The sequence below is a fragment of the Xenopus laevis genome, chromosome 1L (assembly GCF_017654675.1).
Source record: "Xenopus laevis strain J_2021 chromosome 1L, Xenopus_laevis_v10.1, whole genome shotgun sequence".
NCBI lineage: Eukaryota > Metazoa > Chordata > Amphibia > Anura > Pipidae > Xenopus > Xenopus laevis.
This window is the reverse complement of record NC_054371.1, coordinates 154,755,797-154,776,415: the sequence shown is the minus strand read 5'-3', so window position 1 is coordinate 154,776,415 and position 20,619 is coordinate 154,755,797. Positions and strand designations below refer to the sequence as shown.

Sequence of the window (20,619 nt, the reverse complement as noted above, 5' to 3'; positions counted from 1 at the left end):
TGAGTGACAGGGAACACCTGGAGGGTTGCTCAGGCCTGCAAGTGAGGGAGGATCCCTGGCCTGTAGTGGTTGTTGCTACCACCGCACTCTTTTAAGCCGCTCCCTGTACTGTTAGCTTGTTTAGAAAGAAAAGGCCCCAGTCGTAGGACTTTGCTGTGCGCCTGCTCTTACCTGGGTCCCGGCGGCGCTCCGTTCATAGGCCCAGGCTGCGGGGAACGCAGGAACCAGCGGGTCGGTAAAGGTGGCGGGAAGGTAGCTGTCCATATTCCTGGAAACTGGGAGCCTGCAATTTCCTCGCCTCCTGCCAGCCCCTTACCTCATCCCTGGGAGGCGGCAGCGTTGTTGACGCAGGCTGAGGGAGGGATGGACTGCAGGGAGAGGGGTTACCTCAGACTTTCACACTCCGTGGGATCATGGAAGTCAAGCTGCGCCCCCATGTCGCTTTATTTCCCAGCATGCATCGCTCATGGCGGCGCCTCCTCTCCTCTCTCCCCCTTGTGCTGAGAAAGTTTCTAATACCGGTAGTTCTCTGCAAATTTACCGGTGAGGCAGCTGTCTTCTGCCTTCTACCGTATTTCATCTACAATAGGTTTTTCTATCATTGTACCATACTTACCCGAGTATAAGCCGAGGTCAATTTTTTCAGCACATTTTGGGTGCTGAAAAACTCGGCTTATACACGAGTATATACGGTAATTTCTTTTTCAATGTACCAAATACAAACAGGACCAGTATAGCTTAATAATCCTCCAGCTCTCTTTCTGATCCTATTTTTTTTTTGTGTTTGTTGGGGGGGGCGCAAAACTGTTTTGATGGTGCTTTATAAAGGTAGTGCAGCAAGACTGGATAGTCTACCCCGAAGATTTACCACTCATTACATTTTTAACAAAGATTAGCATGTTGAGTTCTGCACACATCTAAGTTCAGCAAGTTCGTATCTCCCATATAGCATTAGGTATCAAGAGAAAACATCCTGAATATGAATACCAGGGGTCCACTGAACAGTTTGATGCTCATTGTGCATAAGATTATCAAAGGATCTGGCGCTTAGAGTGCCCAAAATAAAGTGAGCCCATACAAGTTGTTCCTGGGGTCAGTTGAAAAATCAACACATCTACTGCATTTTTTTGCAGGGTAAAAATCACAAAAAAATACATTGAACACCCCAAAACCATTTATTGTTTGCAAATTACACATTCAACTGAACCCAAAATGGGTAACCACGTCTTTCTACTCCAAACTACTGAGTCGCAATATTTTCCCGAAATTGTCAGTTTTTATGATATAGCAGAAAATTGATTCAGAGCTTCCACTTTCTAGCATCTTATCTCCCACGTAGCATTAGGTACCAAGAAAAAAAACCATCCTAAATATGAATGCCAGGGGTCCACTGAACAGTTTGATGTCCATTGTGCATGGAATTTACCAAAGTTTCTGGCATTTAGAGACCCCAAAATAAAGTTAGCGCATACAAATTGTCCTTAAAGTAATTTCAGCTACTGAATAATCACATTTACTGCATTTTTTGCAAGGTAAAAACACAAAAATATACATTGACCCCCCCAAAACCCATATATTTTTGTAAAGTACACATTCTGCCAAATCTAACATAGGTAACCATGTCTTTCTACGCCAAGCTACTGAGTAGCAATACTTTCCCCAAATTGTCGGTTTTGATGAAATAGATGAAAATTGCCTCAAAGCTTCCACTTTCTAGCATCTTATCTAGGATATATAGCAAAATACAATAAAATCACTTAAATCCAATAAAACCACAAAAGAGAATGTTTTTTTTCCGCCTAGTATAATCAGCAGTCAGAATCACAGTTTGAATATTTTAGCTTGGCCAAATAACTTTTACAGCCAGAAACAAGCAAGCAAAACCTACGCAGAGCTGAAAAAGCAATAAAATGGGTGAAAATGCAATATAATGGCTGAAAATGCACCACAATCACAAAAATTCCAATATAATCACCAAAGTAACATACAAAAGGTATTGTTCAGTGTAACAATAACCTGGGGCAGAGTCTGCAGATCGTTCTGGAAGGGTCCCACGAAGTGAAGATCCGACTTCCATCTTGATCCAACGGGGGGTTGTCGCTGGGTGCTTCAGAAGCACATGCAGCAGCAGGACAATACCTGGCCATTACTTAAATGAAATAAAACCGCAGTAACTTGAGTTCATCCTGTTGAGATGGAATTATCCTGTACGTAAGAAATAAGCATCTTCCTTATCAAGCTTCATCTCTGTACTACTGCTGTGAATTCTTCATCACCAGTAATGATCACTAAAGCTCCATATGTTTTCATATAATATGTTGTATAATAATATTGTAGGCACTATATATAGCACACTGGTTTATAGTGTCAGCTAGAACTCCCAGTAGACTGACCTCTGGTGACAAGACCAATAGCAGGACAAGGTGGTCACTCCGGCATTTAACACTACCTCAATACAAAAGCTTTTATTACAGTACACAAACAGACTAGGATGGAAACTGACAGCAGACTACAGACCTTAATGTATAGTAATAGTGACTGACATAAGCAACTGGCCAATTTACATTCCTTGAATAATTTGCTCTTGTTTGGGGCAAAGTCATCTCCTTCCAGTAAATAAAATGAAGCATATAGCTGGGGGAAATTAGAGTTGCCCCAAAGTTGGGACTGATTTTAAAAAGTCCCACTGCTTCTCGCCAAGTCGCCCTCAGAAAATGAATAGAGGTTTAGGGACATTACCACATTCTGCATCTTGTCTATCATGGCTAATTCGGTTTATTGTTCTTAGGTCGATCTGTGCTGCCATTAATATATAACCTTGCCTTCATTTTATGAAATCATATCTGGGCCAAGTAGTATTGCTGAGCAAGCCAATAACACATGGCCTAGCACCCTTGCCAGCCTAAACCTTGCCCCAATCAATAAAGAAATAGTGAATTCAGTTATTTGCTTAAACTTGACTCTGAATTCTGCACTTTCTGGAAAACAGAATTTGGATTTTGCCTATTCTGTGTTATATCAAACTAAGTGTGAAAAACAAACACCAGCCACACACTGCCAAGTTATGTTTTTGTTTTTTTTTAATTCTTGACTCCAAAATTCCCCCTCAAAGTGAGGGCAACAACAAATATTGGCAAAAATAAATAATCATAATCTTATATCAAATTTATAAATACAAGCACTCAATGGAAAGGTGGTGGGGGGAACAAATATTAAAAAAGGACTGAGACTGGAAAAAAAAAAGACATTAAGACACAAAGCAGCAAATATTCTAGGTGTATGCATGATAAGGGCGCTGCTGGGTCATAAGATCAATTCAACCATTGTAATGCTGGGCATGATTTACTGCCAGAGCAATCTGTAGCACCAACTAAACATAAAGGTAAGTGGGCAAATCAGTTCTTATGAGTGTGATTACAAAAATGCTTAGTTCTCATGCAGCTTCTCATTGTGACTATAAAATGCAGCACAAATGGCATATATCTTTGATGTCCCTGCTCCTCACAGCATTGCAAGAAGATCCTGATGTTCTTTAATCACTCACTCTGAGGCCTGTAAGCCACTATTGCACCTGCCTGTGTGCTAGGTCCCTGTGGCTTGCCATTGACTAGTAACTGGACAGGGGAGTCAACACGTATACTTTGGAATGTAAACATCTGTTAAAAAAATTAAAAAATACACGATAAGCAGAAAGATAAAACATTTACATGACATACAGACAATAAAATGTACTGATCTTTGTGTTATTTCTTATATGGGACCTGTTATCCAGAATGCTCGGGACCTGGGGTTTTCCGGGGCTCTGTTATTTGGATCTTCATACCTTAAGTCTACTAGAAAATCATGTAAACATTAAATAAATCCAACAGGCTGGTTTTGTTTCCAATAAGGATGAATTAGATCTTAGTTTGGATCAAATACAAGCTACTGTTTTATTATTACAGAGAGAAAGGAAATCCTTTTTTTAAAAAAAAAATGGATTTGGATAAAATCGAGTCTATGGAAGATCACCTTTCTGTAATTCGGAGCTTTCTGGATAATAGGTTTTCGGATAAAGGAACCCATACTTGTACTGGTTATTTCTATTTTGATAGTCCTAGTTGCACAGGTTAGAAAACAAGTTACAATTAAAGCTTGGGCACTGTTTTGGTTTGAACTGTTATGAATCACATTACTAATGTACATGTATTTTCATTGCTCGGTCATGCATCAGTTTGTGTTTTTATAGGGGTTGTTCACCTTTGAGTAAACTTTGAACATGTTGTAGAGAGTATTCTCCAATTGCAATTGGTTTTCATGGTTTATTATTTGTGGTTATTTAGCTTTTTATTCAGCAGCTCTCCAGTTTGCAGTTTCAGCAATCTGGTTGCTAAGGTCCAAATTACCCTAGCAAGAAATAGTCAGAAGAAGAAGGCAAAAAATTAAAAAACATAAAATATAAATAATGAAGACCTATTGAAATGTTGCTTAGAATTGGCTATTCTATAACATACTAAATGTTAGCTTAAAGGTGACACATCCCTTTAACTGTGGCTATAGCCCAACTATTTTTTTTAATGAGTTACAGGTAGGGGACCCATAGTAAGAAGCTCATTATCATGCAGGTATGCAAACAAGGTAACTGAGATACAGGTTGGTAAGCTGGTATTGCACTAAAAACTTTTGCACAAGGTACTTTCCAGCTACTGATTTTTACACAAACATATGTCCTTATTTGTGAACAAAAATCCTTAATATGTGTGAAGTCCATGTATTTAAAGGTGAAATACACACCGTGTATTTAACATGAGCCAAAAAACATGGCTTTGTGTTGTAAACGGATTCTAGCTATTCAGTATTTTTAAACTTTTTTTGAATACATATTTTTCATTATATCTTGTTCCAACCAGTACACAAGGCCTATGGAACACAGGGCACTTTGATCATGTATTAGTTATCAAACCTTCCTGTCACTGCTTTCCATAGCAGAGGGTTCCTAGAAGAACTTTCCTAAGGATTGTTTTTCCAGCATAAATTTACAATAAAAAAGAAAAGGAAAAACCACAAAAACATTTGGTTAAGTTGATTAGAATTATGGATCTATCATTTATGGGTTGACAGAAGAAAAGGCTGCCTGGTGGGGAGACGGCAGAGTCTTGGTTGTACATATTTCTGAAAAGGAGACATACCGTAAAAACCTAGAATTTGCCAGTGCATTCAACTATTTTAGATACAGAAGGAATGTGCTTTAAAAGGTTCTGTTTCTCGTTACTTTAATGAAAATTTCTGCAAAAAACCTACTAGTCCCCCCATCTGTTCCACTTCATGCTGCCTCCTTATCCAGGCTGTGCAGGGGAGTCAGCAGCACTCAGCACACTGCACTGTAGGATTGGAACCAATCAGCAGCTAGGCTGACCTCATAGGACTGTCTTTGCTTGTGTGACTGCAGGGCTGTGATTGACTGTCCCCCTCCTACTGTGCTTCTGGCAGGGACTGTTAGGACCCCCCACCCATCATTTGACACAGAAAGGTACAAAAGAACATCTATGGGGAGCTCCAATAAAGGGGCTATTTTAAAAGATAAAAAAAGATCTATTTAAAGATAAACCAGCACCATATAGTATACACAATTGCCTACAAAATGAGGGTTTTTTCATTTATCCTATGTCTCCTTTAGAACACATAGTTGTTGTATGGCAGACATAAAATCATAATCCAATTGTAATATTAGAAAAAAAAAACCCCAAACAATTATGAATTTTAAAGAAAAAAAAAAAAAAAAAAAAAAAAAAAAAGAGAAGATACAGTTAGTCTCACCTGGCCTTTATGCTTTATATTATGCTGCTTCAAGAGAGGATCAGGAATGCTCACAGAATCTGCAATGAGGACACCCCAGCTCTCTACCATGTTATAAACCATTACTGCATAACAGGTGCCCTCTGCATCTACCAGACCGAAAGTGCTGTTAGTAAAAAATGAGAAGAACCATTAAAAAAAAAAAAAAAAAACTCTTTATGAAATATGACAAAATGCTGGCTGCAGTGCTGAGCTCTCCCCTCTGCTTTATTTTATGCCAGCGGACAAAACACCAACCTCTGTTCTGAAAGTAAATGCTCATGGGTGGCAACATAAATTGTAACATTATCTGTGCTTCAGCATTCCCTTTATCGAAATGGCAATGTCGTGTTGCCAAAAAAGGTGCTAGCATGGCAGCCTTATGATCAACGAAAGTGAAAAATCATTCTGTTTGTATCAAAGGATTTGCACAAGCTACACAGAGAAAAATTCAACATCTGTAGTATTGTGACTACTGTAGTATGTTTGTGAACTATTTGATGCTCATTAGAACTTACACAATTAGCTTGTGTTGTACTCTTTGGAAGATGCAAACTGTACTCTGTTGGGTACAAGGTACAGAGCACACTGTTCATAGGCCCAAGGAGCCCTGTACTCAACACCAACTCAATGCTTTTTTTTTGTAAATTATGGCAAATTGCAATAAATAAAGAAGAAATGAGCCTGTTACTCAACACCTGTCCCGAGCAGTCATTAAACACATGGCCCTGGAGCACATTGCATCACCTGGAGTTCCTTCCTTGCACCTCCCTAATGAATGAGAAAGGCCCCCTCAGTCAGGGAACCAATCTGATTGGTTCCCCATTGGATGGCTGTGAAGCTATCAGTATCCACATTTCCAAGCTTTCACTGTGCTGCTGATTTACAATGAATTAGATATTCTTTTTGTAAGAATTTACATTTGTTTATAGGATTGTGTTTGCCAATTTTTACATTTCTGGCTATGTGTTAATTCATCATTACTAATCAACCTTTATACATAGCCATGGCAAGAGTTCCCCCAACCAGAGTTGGGTGCAAGTGCTTGACAACTCATAGCCATATAGTGCAGGGAGTTGTAAAAAGAGCAGGTAAGCTATAATATGGGAGAGCTCAACCTTATTCTTTACATTATCAATCTGCAGAGCCTTTAGTATCTCTAGTTATTGCTGAAGAAAGTCAGTCACTCTATGCTTTCTCCACACACGCCATCTCTGAGGAGCAAAGATCTGCTTTGTGTCTCTGCAACTGGGTAAGAAACGTAGGTGTTGGGCTTTGTTCAATGTAATGACCATACATTTTACACATATTACTCATCAAGTAGTTTTCACATAAAGGGACACTAACCAAACTCTCCATTATAAATTGCATTAATATAATAGAATGTTTACATTACTCACAATGGCACTCGTTCCTCGGTCATAACGCTGAATACAACTTTTCCCAACACTACACAGCCTGGGTTCCTGCCTGGTTGCAAAGAACTCAGTGGTTTAAACTCTAATCCTCCAGAGACACCAAAATGACCAAGAAGAGAAGGACTTAGGCTATTGAGCATATTCTGCAGCCTTTTCCCTCGTATCTTGCCCTGTGCAGCCAAAAAATAAAAAAATGGGTGCAGGGAAGAACAAATAAAGAAAGGGAAGGGGATATAAAAGAGAAAAGGTTAAAGAAATAAAGGCCATTTACTATGAAATCATAAACAAGACTATGTTTTCACTGCAATGTAAAAAAGGGAGGCATAGAGTTTATTCAAAGGAGAATAGAAAATAATGCAAAGTTATAGACGTAAGGGTACCTTGTTGGCTAGAAGGCCACACAGTTTGCCCAGGTAATCAAGCAGTTGCTGTTCTCTCATGACTGGTTCAGTCCATGAAGGTTCTAGAGAAGCAGCTCGTGAAAAGCCTTCTAGTGCACCATCATATCTCTCTTCATACTTACACAACTAGAAAAAAACAATAAGCAGTAATAGCCAGCATCTTTCTTAATAACTGGATACGGCATAGCGAGAGAGGGAGTGTATATATTTCTATGTATAACTTCCCAATATGCATCAACTCCAATTCAAAATGTACATTTTTCTGGCAGCAAAAAAACATTTAAACACCGAAGTAGAAAGCTGTGTAGTTATTACAGTATCTTACTGTTGCTCGGTTGAGATGCAGATCTGGATTGCTGGATGCAGTCTTGTCAACTCTTTCCTATAGTAAATCAATATTGCATTGTGTGAGGGTAAATGAAGAAGATGCAGAAAGTGTGCAATGATATGTTATCCAAAGGCACAAAGCAAAGATACTCACCGCCTGCACATACGCATTCAAAGCCTGCTGAGAGATTTTAGGATTCTGTCCAGTGCAGAAGAACAGTGAGAGGTAAGCATTTCCAAGGATGTCTGCAACAGGCAATAAAAAAGTGGTCAAAAGGGCATCTGTTTCTGTCTAAATCTCAGACTGCCTTATAATGACACAACTAAATTGAGGCAGATGTTCTTATGGAATATAATTGGTATTTCTCAATGAAACCCTAACTTGGAGTTCCCATGTTTATTTTAACAAACAGCATATTATAATGCCATAGTGTGCTACCTACAAACTGTATCTGCTGAAATGCATTACTCCTCTACATAATTCCATCATTTTCTAGTATAAAAAAGGAATAGGAACTGGAGATGAAAACTATAAACCTGACAAGTAGGTCTTCCAAAAAAAAGTATCACTGATGGTTGTGGTGGGAGGAAAGGAAAGAAAAATAAATTAAAAAAAAAAAAAATTTGGAACAAAAAAGTTTGGTAGTATATGCTCCCAAAAAGTATTTTACAGTAAAACATAATTAAGAAGTAGGTCTCTACAGAAAGTTTCATAAGCAGATAAAATGTTCCATTTTCTACTCACACCAGGAAGTCCCATCACATGGGTCCATCTGTACAGCCTCCTTGGCTTCTTTCACACTGTCCATAATGTTTCTACTATTCTCCTCCGCATCCTGTGATCGCTGCTGTCGCATAACCATGGACAAGTTACGAAGAGAGACCTTATTTTTGCACTAAAAAAAACAAACAAAAAGGCCACATTTTCAAAGGGGAGGTTCAGCTTGAAATAGACTTTCAGTAGAATATTGACAGTAGTATTTAAAAAAAAAAAAAAAAAAAAATTATATATCTATCTATCTATCTATTTTTCTGCCAAGGCTATTGTGCGACTTATTTTTGTAGGATTTAAACTCAATGATGACTTTTGTGAAACAATGAAAGACCTATATTTGATAGTAAGATACAGCATTCAGGGGTGCTTCGCGAATGAGGCGAGTTGAGGCTGTCGCCTCAGGCGGCAGCAAAAATGCTGCTCCTGGTACTTTAAGAGCGAATTTCCGGGGGAGTGGGGGCAGCAGCAACTGCTGCTGCCTCAGGCGGCCGAGGGGCCAGGATCACCCCTGACAGCATTCAACGTTGGTTTTATTGCCATCACAGCTATATACAAATACATAGTGAGATGAAATTATGAGTCTTCAAACAAGACTATTGCTCTATGAGGCTGCAATTGTATTGTTATAGTTGCATATAATTACTGATCTCCTCTCATATTCATCTTCCTGTCTCTCATACAAAAAACTGCCAGGTTGCTAGAGTATATTGAACCCTGGCCACCAGATAGCTGTTCAAAGAGATACCTTAATGGTCTCATAACCAAGCAGATTATATAAATCAGCTCTCACTAAGATATGAATGCTAGCAAAAATCTGTCTCTCCAGCAGGAGCCCTTGCTGGCACATGGTTAGCCAATGGCACAGTTTGCCCTTTCTTAGCCTGCATTTGATCTGCTTTTGCCCTCTCAGTCCCCAGTGACAAGCATGGGAACAGCCAGTCAGTTTACTAGTGCAGAATTAGGCACAGAAATGTATACTTTTCTGTTACTGCACTAAAGCAGAGTCTGCCATTGGCATAATTTTTTTTTTTTAACACAAGCTACAATGAAGTAGCACTGCCTAATACATTCTGCCTTGCAGTGACATTGATCAGGCATGGTTATTCCAGTGCAGGAGGCTGCAAATATTTTAAATAAACATTCATACGTTTTTTTAAGATTCAGTTATAGTTCTGTTACCATGGAAAACGGGTCACTTTTTTGCTATAATTTTTTTTTACATAATTTTAATATAATTAACCTTCTCTGGTCCTTACGTGATTCAGTGCTCCCAAGAAACATGTTTTAGCAGCCGCCACATCCATTTTCTTCCAATACACCTCTCCCAGCTGATTCCATCCTTCTACAAGTCCGGGATCCAATTTTACTGCCTTAGAAAGCGCATCCTCTGCCTCTTGGCTATAATTCGGAGTGACATTTAAGGCCTTTCCTCGAAGCATTAAAAAGAAAGCTTTGCTCTTCCAGGTATCTAAAAATATATTTAGAAAAATTAAGACAATGAGGACCCAATAATGTTGCATTACAATTCCCAGCATCCTCCTAAAGCTTTTGGTTGTCAATGGGTTGGCAGAAGTGGGACATAAACAGCATCTAGAATGCCACAGGTTGGTCACTGCTTTAGAACTTATCACAGAACATAAACACACAGTAACAGTCATTCTTACCATCAATCTCGTTCATCTGTGCAATGGTTTTCTCCATTTCCTTTTCAACATCATATTGCTTCCTAGCAGCATCTTCCACACTGTGCGTCTCAAAATAGTGGTCCCGGAATGCATAAAGACTGTCAACAAGCTCCTAAAGGTGTAAAATAACATTTAATTTCTACTCTGTAATAGTCATTTGAGCCCTGTGCAGCCTCCTAATTCAGTAATTCAGTACTGTAGAATTTTGTAATGTGTAAAAAATATTAAAATCAAGAGAAAAAATAATTGGCATTGTGCTGCTGTTAGAGCAGAAGTGTAAAGGACAGCAACACCAAAAAAATGAGAGTGTTTCAAAGGAATGGCAATATAATGTACTGTTGTCCTGTGCTGGTCAAACTGGTGTGTTTGCTTCAGATGCTCTACTATAGTTTATATAAAGAAGCTGCTGTGTAGCCATGGGGGCAGCCATTCAAGCACAGGATTCACAGTAGATAGCAGATAAATTCTGAAGAATGTCACTGTATACTACAGAGCTTATCTGCTGTGTGTCCTGTGCCTTTAATCCTTTTCAGCTTTGAATGGCTGCCCCCATGGCTACATAGCAGCTTCTTTATATAAACTATATATATGTGCACTGGGGTTCATTTGGAGAGGTTGAACTTGATGGAATTGGGTCTTTTTCCAACCCAACTTAACTGTAACTTTTAGCAAATCAATCGCCGAATTTTAATAAACGCATACCCATATGAATTCAGGGATTTTCAACTTGCAGTCCTTACATTGTAGCTGTATTATTATTATTATCTTATTTCTGTGTTATTCTATTACTTAGTAGGAGATATACTTAACAGCATAAATCAGCAGCAGCATACACACAAAAAACAGAAACTTACAATGAGAAATAACTACAGATAAAGGCTTCAGGGAAGCAGGTCTCTGTCAGATGGTGTTTATAGGTGCAGACACTATATAGCTGTACCATACAAGACTACTGACATGAACCCATCAATCACATCCCCACACATTCTCAATACACTTAAAGGCAAAGCTGTCACCAATCCCTGGCAACCAAAAAATCGTATTTCAGAGGAGAACTCCCAGAACATCAGTATGTAATAATGTCGATGACGCACCACTGAGCAATACATACAGGGACATACCTGCAAACTCTTCTGGATTTCTGCTTCTGTGTCCACACCCTCCTCTGCCATAGTTTGTGCCTAGTTACTAGAACGCAGAGGCTTTCAGGAAGTTGTGATGTCACAGCCATGTGACCTAGAGGTAGGCGGGAGAACGTGAAGCCAAACTGAGGCGTGTCTAGTCTCTAGCCGCGTTGGATCGGCACGTCACAAAGCACCACGTGACTGCAGAAGTAAGAAGTGCGTAGCTGGTGCTGTCCATACGAAGACCAGCGCGGTAGATGTGAAATAAAAATTGTCATGGCAGAGAGGGTTAGATATCACTCAGAGGGCAAAATGGAGGTCTAGCATGGCTAATTAAAGCATGCAAAGAGGGAAACAGACAAAGGGTGGAGACCCGTAACTTTAAAGGGGAACTAAAAGTGTATCCAAAATTAAGTATATAAAATAAGTGCTTTTATACCTCCCAACATTTGGAAAATAGAAAGAGGGACACAATTATTTTGGCGCGACTTAAGTTTTTTTACCCTGCCCATTTTATGATCACAAGCTACAAGTTACAGTTTCCCCAAGGAACCTGCTTATCTTAAATAGTTACAATTTTATATTTGTTTATCTCAAATAGTTACAAATGTATCTAAGTGCAGCTGCTACGTATTCTGGGCTCTGTGACAAGCCTCTTATTTTATTAAGCTTTAGAAACTTTGTATATTTTTCTGGCTGTTGAGCGCAGCAGCCAATCAAAGAGAAAGTTAGGACGTTTCTTTACTGCGAGTTAAGCTATCAAAATCGTGACTGTCCCACGAAAAATGGTGGAGTGCCCCACTGACGTTTTGCAATTTAACTTTTTAAAACTAAAACTGTTTGGTACGGTTACCAGATCACTTGAATATTCAAGGACACGTATAGAAAATATACTCCAAAATGGACGTAGTCAGTGTCGCCTCATGAGCTGCTATTCGGAAGGTGAATCGCTTACCTTGAAGCAGTGTGCAAAGCACACACAATTTGCTTTTTACCCACAATGCAGCATTTCCTCAGAATTCTAATGACATTCACTTGGTAAAACGGCGCTGTATCTAACACAACTGAAAATAGCCGCAACTGCTCTAAATCAAATATTTTTCAAGTCTGCCTGGTGTCATTTCAGGTGTTTGCTGTGTGAGTACGTGTGTACAATTCTTTAGGTGCAAGTGTGCTGTGCCTATTTATGCAGGGTGCAAAGGAACCCTAGAACTACTGCCTGGTCTGGAGGTTGCAGTAGCTCCAGGCTTTCTGTGTGTCAATAGGCGCTGGATCAACAGATTCATAACTGAAGGCAGTAAGAACAGGGCAGCTTTGAGCACAACTATATGGATGTGCGAAGGGCAAATTTTGATGCAAGTATCTTTAATGAAAGTGGTTTTTGACTCAACTCACTTCAGGGAAAAAGGGCAAGTTGTGAACAGTGATTGCTAACTAAACCAGTGGAATTAAAACTAATATCTGGAGGTCATTAGCACTCTGGGGGTTGTATTGTGGCTGTGATTTAGTTCCTAGTTTTATTGGCAAATTCAAAATGGCCATTCCCAGCCCACGTATATTTATATCACATGATACATCTCAGCCAATCACTTGTACTTCCTGGTTTTATTTCCTTATAAATGACATCTGAATGGTATTACAGTAAGGGCTGACTGGATATTAGTAACATAGTAACTTAGTAAGTTAGGTTGAAAAAAGACACATGTCCATCAAAGTTCAAATGCTAGTTGATACAGACTCCAGAGGAAGCCAAAAAACCCCACCTGAAGCCTCTCCAATCTGCCTCAGAGGGGGAAAAAATCCTTCCTGACTCCAACATGGCAATCAGACCAGTGCCTGAAATAACTTGTACTATGAGCTAGCTTCCATAACCCTATATTCCCTCTCTTGCTAAAAAGCCATCCAACTCCTAATTTTATTATTTCATGTTGCCATTACTTAGTTTTTAAATGTTGCATTAAACTTCAGTCATTCCTGTTCTTTCATCGCTAGCGCATATCAAAAGTAGGCTTTAGAGAGCAGAGGTTTGTTGTGAACTTTAGCATATCGTAGTTAGCATATTGTCCGACATTCCTCTTGATCAAGGCAGGGTTATAAATGATAAACTCCAAATTATTCACAGGAATGGAGGTTATGTAGTAACTCCTTCAATATGGTATCAAATGATTTTGTATAGACATTTCCTTCCCCCAGCATGCACATGTGTGTGTCCTTAAAGCTGAGGGACACAGTGCTGTACTCAGGTTTTGTAATTCCTGTGTAATTTAGGAATGGGGGGGGTAAGGTGTGTGATAAGGTAGAAAAGGTGAGTAGATTAACATAGCAGTTATTATAGTTGTGCACCACCCACCCTATTTAAACTGAGGTATTTGGTTTGCATTGAAATTGATAAACTGATATTTTTTGTGATAAAAAATAATTTCTTCTGTATATATGATAACACTTACATTATTAGCATGTCCTACATGTGCAATGAAAGGCAGTCTTGGAATCTTTTTGCCTTTGTTAAAAGCTTACAATTCTTTTCTAATAGATGTAGCAAACTTTCTGATAACCTAGGTAAAATTTTAGGTCTTTACAAAAAGTTTTATAAGCAGAAAATTTCCATTTCTTACTTACACCAGGAAGTCCCATCTCGTGGATTCATCTGTACAGGCTGCTTGACTTCTTTTTTTAACACAGTCCTTGATGTTCTCTTCTGAGCACTTTTACAATTTCTATTTATTTGTTTTCTAGTTTTAAAGACATTTCTTTAGTATATTAGATATTCATTTGTAGACTGATAATATAATAAATTTGAAACAACAGCCCCACCTGCTGTTAACTTCAGCTGACTTGACACAGTCAGAGGAAAATTAAGTTATTGAGAAAAGTCTTTTGCCGGAAAAAAAAGTTCTCTCAGAAAGTTTAGATTAATTTGCTCTGAGGGTTTATAGTTCCTTTAATTTAGCCACACTAGAAACATTAAGTCAGTGAGAATATGCCCACTTAAGACTCATCCCACCACGCAATGTTCCACAGACTCCGTGTGCTCAGTCACCAGCATCCCAGCTGTGATATAGATCCAAATGAGCGACACAGACGGCACTCCAGATAAATTAGAAGGAGTTTATTGCAATATTAGGGTAACAAAATCGCTGTATGCGTTTAGGGAAACATTCCCTTAATAATAGGCATACCTAGAAACATTATTCCATATTTAAGAAGAAGGGCCAAGCACCCATGGCATCTGAAGACAGATCACTGGATGTTGGCAATCAGTGGGCATACATGTATCTGAATATAGCTAGTACAGCAGCCATATGCATTAGCTCTAACTCATTAGACAAGGAAGCATACAGAGAATGTGCCACTGAACACACTATCTGCTATACAAATGCTACTCTCTACAAATGTTCGAATAATTTATTGCACAGGTTCTAAATACCCGTTTTACAATAAGAATCTCTATATAAGGAAGTAGAAATACAGCAGCTGAACTAATATTATATTTATCAATCTCTTTCAGATTCTTCTTATTTTGGGAGATGTCAGTGTGCGATGATTTATTGCTGTGTAACTACCGCAAGTGCCGAGTGAAGTTATCAGGTTATGCCTGGGTTACAGCCTGCTCACATATATTCTGTGATCAACATGGTAGTGGGGAGTTTAGTCGGTCACCAGCAGTTTGCCCTGCTTGTAACAGCACCCTTTCTGGTAAGCTCGACATTGTGCGCACTGAGCTAAGCCCTTCAGAAGAATATAAGGCAATGATGCTTGCTGGATTGCGTCCTGAAATTGTTCTGGACATTTGTTCCAGAGCTTTAGCATTCTGGACATACCAGGTGAGAAGACAATTTTACTCACTTTGATTGCTCATTTTAAAATCAGGATTCAGTTGAGAGTTGACCGACTGCTTCTTAAATGTATGTAGCTACTTTTGTGTCTTGCTGTTTTAGTTATGACCATTTTTTCAGGTGTACCAGGAACGCCTGTACCAAGAGTATACTCACAGTAAGGCAGAAGGGCACTTAAAACAGGTGGAGAAACTATACACTCATCAGTTGCAAAGCAAGGATTCAGAACTCACTGCTATGAAAGGAGAGGTGACCTCCCTAAAAAAAATTCTGGAAGAATACAAAAGAAAGTACAGTGACCTTTCGGAAAGACTAATGGAGCGCAATCGGCAGTATCAGAAGTTGCAGGGGATGTATGATTCGATGAGGTTGCGCAACATTGCTGTGATTAACAGGGAGTCCTGTGCAGAGCGATCACAAGAAGACCTCTCTGGAGTATTTGGGTTTCAGCCAGGTAACAACCCTCCAGGGAATAATTTATAAAAATGATAAATGTTCAAATGTTTAGAATAAAAAAGTGTGACAAAATATACAAATATATGTCCATGGGCCCTGGTTACCACTGCTACTCATTGTTATGACCATGGTGCAACAGGCAACGTGACTGCTGCAATGTCTCAGGGGGAACCATACCAGTCAAAATGCCCTTCCCCACCTGTCACTTTTTCTTATTTAAAATAATGTGAAATGCTCTGCTTGTGATATGTGCTGGCATTGAAAAATGGAGCTACTTGAGAATGCTGACTTGCAGTTCTTCTCACTAATAAATATTGCAAAGATTGACATTAAACTTTTTACAAACGCTGCAATTTTGAGCTCCTCTTTTACATATAACAATTGGTATAACTATTCGTACAATATAAACAATAGCATGTACTGTGAAAAGAGGTTTGCTGTAATAGTTTAAAGATATGAATCTAAATATAGAATTTTGCCCAATTTAAGTAAATGTAATTTTAAGCACTGTGCCAATATACATTAAATACATACGTATGTGAAATCCAGAGCACATTGTTCCAGGTATTCATAGTCATATTCCCTGATGGTATTTCTGGACTGTGAAGGTTTCCTCCTGGCACACCTCCCATTTACATCTACCTTGTGCATCCTATCTCCCTTTTTAACAAGTATGTATTTTCATTTATTATTGCTCTCAAAAATAAATAAATAACCAAAATAGTTCAGATGGCAGTTACTAATGACCAAAGTAGATTATAAATTGGCCAAGGTAGTACAATATTCTGTACTGATCACGGTAAGCTTTGATAAACTTTTGTATTCTTTTGTTGTTAGAATCAACTAATCAGCTGGTTACACATCGGGCAACTATTAAAGAGGTTTATTAAGTAAAGTCTAAAGGGGTTCACTGAGTTCTGTGGGGCTATCCCAACTGAATTATTTTATCTTTTGTACTAATTAGTGTAATATATACAGTAATTCCATGATTCTAGTGTGAGGTTGCAAATATCCCTTGACCATCTCTTCTATAGCTTTTCCAACATAGAATCTCCCAGTTTCTTCATTAAAGTATAGAATTGTGAGAAGTGTATAACCAGGTAACATTGACTTATCTACACACCAGGAGGGTTGTATCAACTTACAAATGTCACAACTGAACTTGCAAGGTATGGTAAAGCTGTAGGTATCTGAAAAAGATACACTAAACTTTCGTTTTAATTTGTCAAATGTAATCATTTTCAAGTTATTTAATTTTGTATTTATCCCGTACCCAAGGGTCATTGATCAAGTTGAGGTAGGATAGTTTAGGGTTATGCCACAGAAGAAAGCATTCAGAATAATAAGTATTTCCCAGAGGGAAATGTTAGATAGCAACTCTTCAGGCATGTACAGTAGCTTTCATTTTTGCAGCTGAATATTTTGAGTTCTTGGGGCCCCTATATACCAAGTTTTAAGGGCTTCAAAGCCCAAAGTTGTGGACTACATTGTCTATGGATGAGGAGCCCATCATCATTTTTTCCCACTACATTTGCCACTAGGTAGTAAGAAAATTAATTTACTGCATATGGCTTTACTGCATATTGTGTAGGGAAACTCTTGGTGTGGAGGATCCTTATAAGGTCTGATTTAACCTGAGATTTCAGTTTGTGGAAACACCACCTGGGTTGGGGCTTAATGAAATAGCTAAGAAAATTGGGGAACATGATCTGGAATATAGCCAGTTTGATCCGGAGAGATGCTTTTTTTTTTATAACTGTGCTATGTTCCTGCTAAGTATTATTGCATCAATATTTATTGGTGATAGCCTGTCCATAGACAGAAATTACATACCCATAGTTTACAAAGAAAACTGAAAAGTCCATAAGTCCTTTTTTGTTCAATCACCAATGGCGTTATTTATCAAAGGTCGAATGTTAGAACTTTTTATACCTCAGATGAAGTTGATTTGTGGTTTTAATTAGTTACAAAGTAGGCTGATGTGCAAACACACTGAAAACACTTTATGGGACTTTGTCACCTACAGGCAATTCATTTAGATTTCCAACTGTTAGAACGCCACCTGCAAGATGTTCTGATGGCGACCTGCGCTCAAAGCCATTCTTCTGCACAACACCTTCTGAGGAACCTGGAAACCCCATCTTCTCCTCTCCTGGAAACAATCAGCAAAACTTGGATGCATCCAGAGCATTCAAGATCACAAGGATGTAACACTTGGCACAGGAAATAGTGCAGTCTGAGGGGCTTAATGTTAAAGGGGATAGTCATCCTATTAAGTTCAGGAATTCTGTTGGAATCACTAAACATATGTACGTTTCTAAAATATATGCATTGTTCTTAATGTTGCAAAGATAAGCAATACTTTGCTTCGCTCCAAAGGGCAACCTCAGTCAGCCCCTACTTCAAGTAATCGGATTGGTCTCCTACTACACTGCCCTCTTTGAGCCAATGGGAAGCAAGAATGTTCAACTCTGGTTGTGTATTCCCTATTGTGACAGGGTCTGACTGTGCTGAGACACCAGCATGATCGGCGGCTGCTTAGGGATCTTGACCAGCTTAGGTAGGGCTGGCTGAGGTTGCCTGTTGGAGCGCAGAAAAAAATTGTGTTGTTAGCCTAGTCAAAGTACAATTTTTGGAAATACAGTAAGTAGGATTTAGCTTGTATATGTCAGAACACAAAAACGGTTTTGCCATTATAATGTTTCTATCCTTTTGTATGTATGTATGTATGTATGTATGTATGTATGTATGTATGTATGTATGTATGTATGTATGTATCTATATATATATATATATATATAGTCCACGAGGTAGCCTGCATTCTCGATAAATGGTTTAAGTTGACTGGGTGCAGTATCAAAATTTAAATGTATACCAAGCAAAGAACGGATCCGCACTCTCAGGTGTTAAATAAAAAGTTTAATTGTAAGATGCGAGACTGATGTTTCGGCCTCCTCCAAGGCCTTTCTCAAAGTGTCTGTTTGTTTGTTTGTAAGAATGCCATAAATACAAAAATTTGGCGGGAAGCTAAGCAAATGGGAACTGACGTATTGATAACATCACAAAACAAAACTGCCATTTAAATATCACTAATGACATCTCAAGAAATGTAATAAAAGTGCATAGCACATATATAAATATCATTTTGTTAATAATCTCTATATTTAAACAATATAACACTTCTACTGCTAAAAATCACCATATAATGTAACACTGTTTCAATATACTACTTTTACTGTCACTTTTCACTTCATTTTCAGAGTGTTAAACATTGTTACAAAAAATGAACACAGTTGACAGGCCTGCTCTGAAGCTCTATCCATCCTATATGTTAATTGATATATCAAGTATAAAAACTACCACACATTGTGCCACTTGAATGTTCTGAATCCGGGCCCTGCTAATGTATAGGGAATAACTAATATGGTTATGCCCCACTGCTATGTGTCTTAGGCCTATGACACTCCGGCACAGTGTAGGTTGCCGGCACAGCATGTATACAGGTATAAGGTGCTTGGGTGTGAAGCTGTAAAATGGTATACAAGCGCAATGGAAGCTCACACTCACACAAGTCTTAAGGTAGAAAAGAGTCTTTTATTCAAAAACACGAACTAACGTTTCTCAAAAGTGAGAAACTTTTGAGAAAGGCTAGGGACCTAGCCGAAACGTTAGTTCGTGTTTTTGAATAAAAGACTCTTTTCTACCTTAAGACCTGTGAGTGTGAGCTTCCATTGTGCATATATATATATATATATATATATATATATATATATAAAGATTTGGAGTGATGAAAGTATTTTGTTCACATTTTTTTTTAGTAAATTCAAATTTTAATATGAAAATTACAGTTCACATGTAACCGTTGGTTACTTTAAATACGCAAGACTCTCTAAAGCTTAAAAATTGACATTCTAGGAAAATGTATTTGCTTTACTACACCTACTTTCATTTCACTCCGTTTCAGCCATGGCCACTTCTGTAATTCAAAGGCATTTTTCTAGAATCTGACCATATACCCCAAAAATGAAAAATAGAATGCAGTTCTGAAGAGATAACGGGGGACAAAAAAAAAATAAGAAACCAAAGAGCAGGTATTTAAGAAGAGTATGGATTAAAAGACAGAAAAAAGTGGAAAAATTAGAGAGACAATAAAGAGTGGAACTGCTCTTAAAACAATTTGAAAATGGCTTTTTTCCCCTGTGGTACTGCCACGCTTCACTGTTGGTATACTGCCAAGTATACTTGGCATGATCTCACATAGATAATGAATAACTGCCTTTTGTACCACCCCCACATACAGGCTAGCATAGTTGACCCATGGCTATATAAAAAACCTTAATGGTGGTACCCTGCGACTGGTCATATGTTAAAGGAGAACTAAACCCTAAAAATTAATATGGCTAAAAATGGCATATTTTATATACTGAACTTATTGCAGCAGCCTAAAGTTTCAGCTTGTCAATAGCAGCAATGATCCAGGACTTCAAACTTGTCACAGGGGGGTCACCATTTTGGAAAGTGTCTGCAACACTCACATGCTCAGTGGGCTCTGAGCAGCTGTTGAGAAGCTAATAATCAAGCAGAAAACAAGGTTGGCCTGTAATAGAAGCCGATGCTACAGGGCTGAATTAAATTCTGATGATGGCTGCACTGGTTTCTGTGCTGCCATGTAGTAATTATCTGTAGAATTTACTAATCAGCCTTATATTGTGACATTTCTATTTTATGTGTGCTGTATATTGTGAGTGGGTCCCTAAGTTCAGTAAGTGACAGCAGCACAGAG

At 38.5% G+C, this 20,619-nt stretch overlaps 2 protein-coding genes across 2 annotated transcripts; one reads left to right on the top strand and one right to left on the bottom strand.

The window, feature by feature from the left end:
• Positions 1-1,829: 1,829 nt before the first annotated feature.
• Positions 1,830-11,687, bottom strand: ttc5.L (tetratricopeptide repeat domain 5 L homeolog). Its single transcript, XM_018259936.2, has 10 exons — positions 11,542-11,687; positions 10,400-10,532; positions 9,992-10,203; positions 8,706-8,856; positions 8,115-8,206; positions 7,959-8,015; positions 7,613-7,759; positions 7,215-7,402; positions 5,797-5,941; positions 1,830-3,656 (listed from the first exon to the last, which is right to left on the bottom strand). The coding sequence occupies exons 1-10, from the start codon at positions 11,590-11,592 to the stop codon at positions 3,537-3,539; spliced, it is 1,296 nt and encodes a 431-aa protein (XP_018115425.1). The 5' UTR covers positions 11,593-11,687; the 3' UTR covers positions 1,830-3,536.
• Positions 11,670-18,976, top strand: ccnb1ip1.L (cyclin B1 interacting protein 1, E3 ubiquitin protein ligase L homeolog). The gene is made up of 4 exons (XM_018259950.2): positions 11,670-11,753; positions 15,053-15,368; positions 15,501-15,834; positions 17,863-18,976. The coding sequence occupies exons 2-4, from the start codon at positions 15,072-15,074 to the stop codon at positions 18,045-18,047; spliced, it is 816 nt and encodes a 271-aa protein (XP_018115439.1). The 5' UTR covers positions 11,670-11,753; positions 15,053-15,071; the 3' UTR covers positions 18,048-18,976.
• Positions 18,977-20,619: the final 1,643 nt, after the last annotated feature.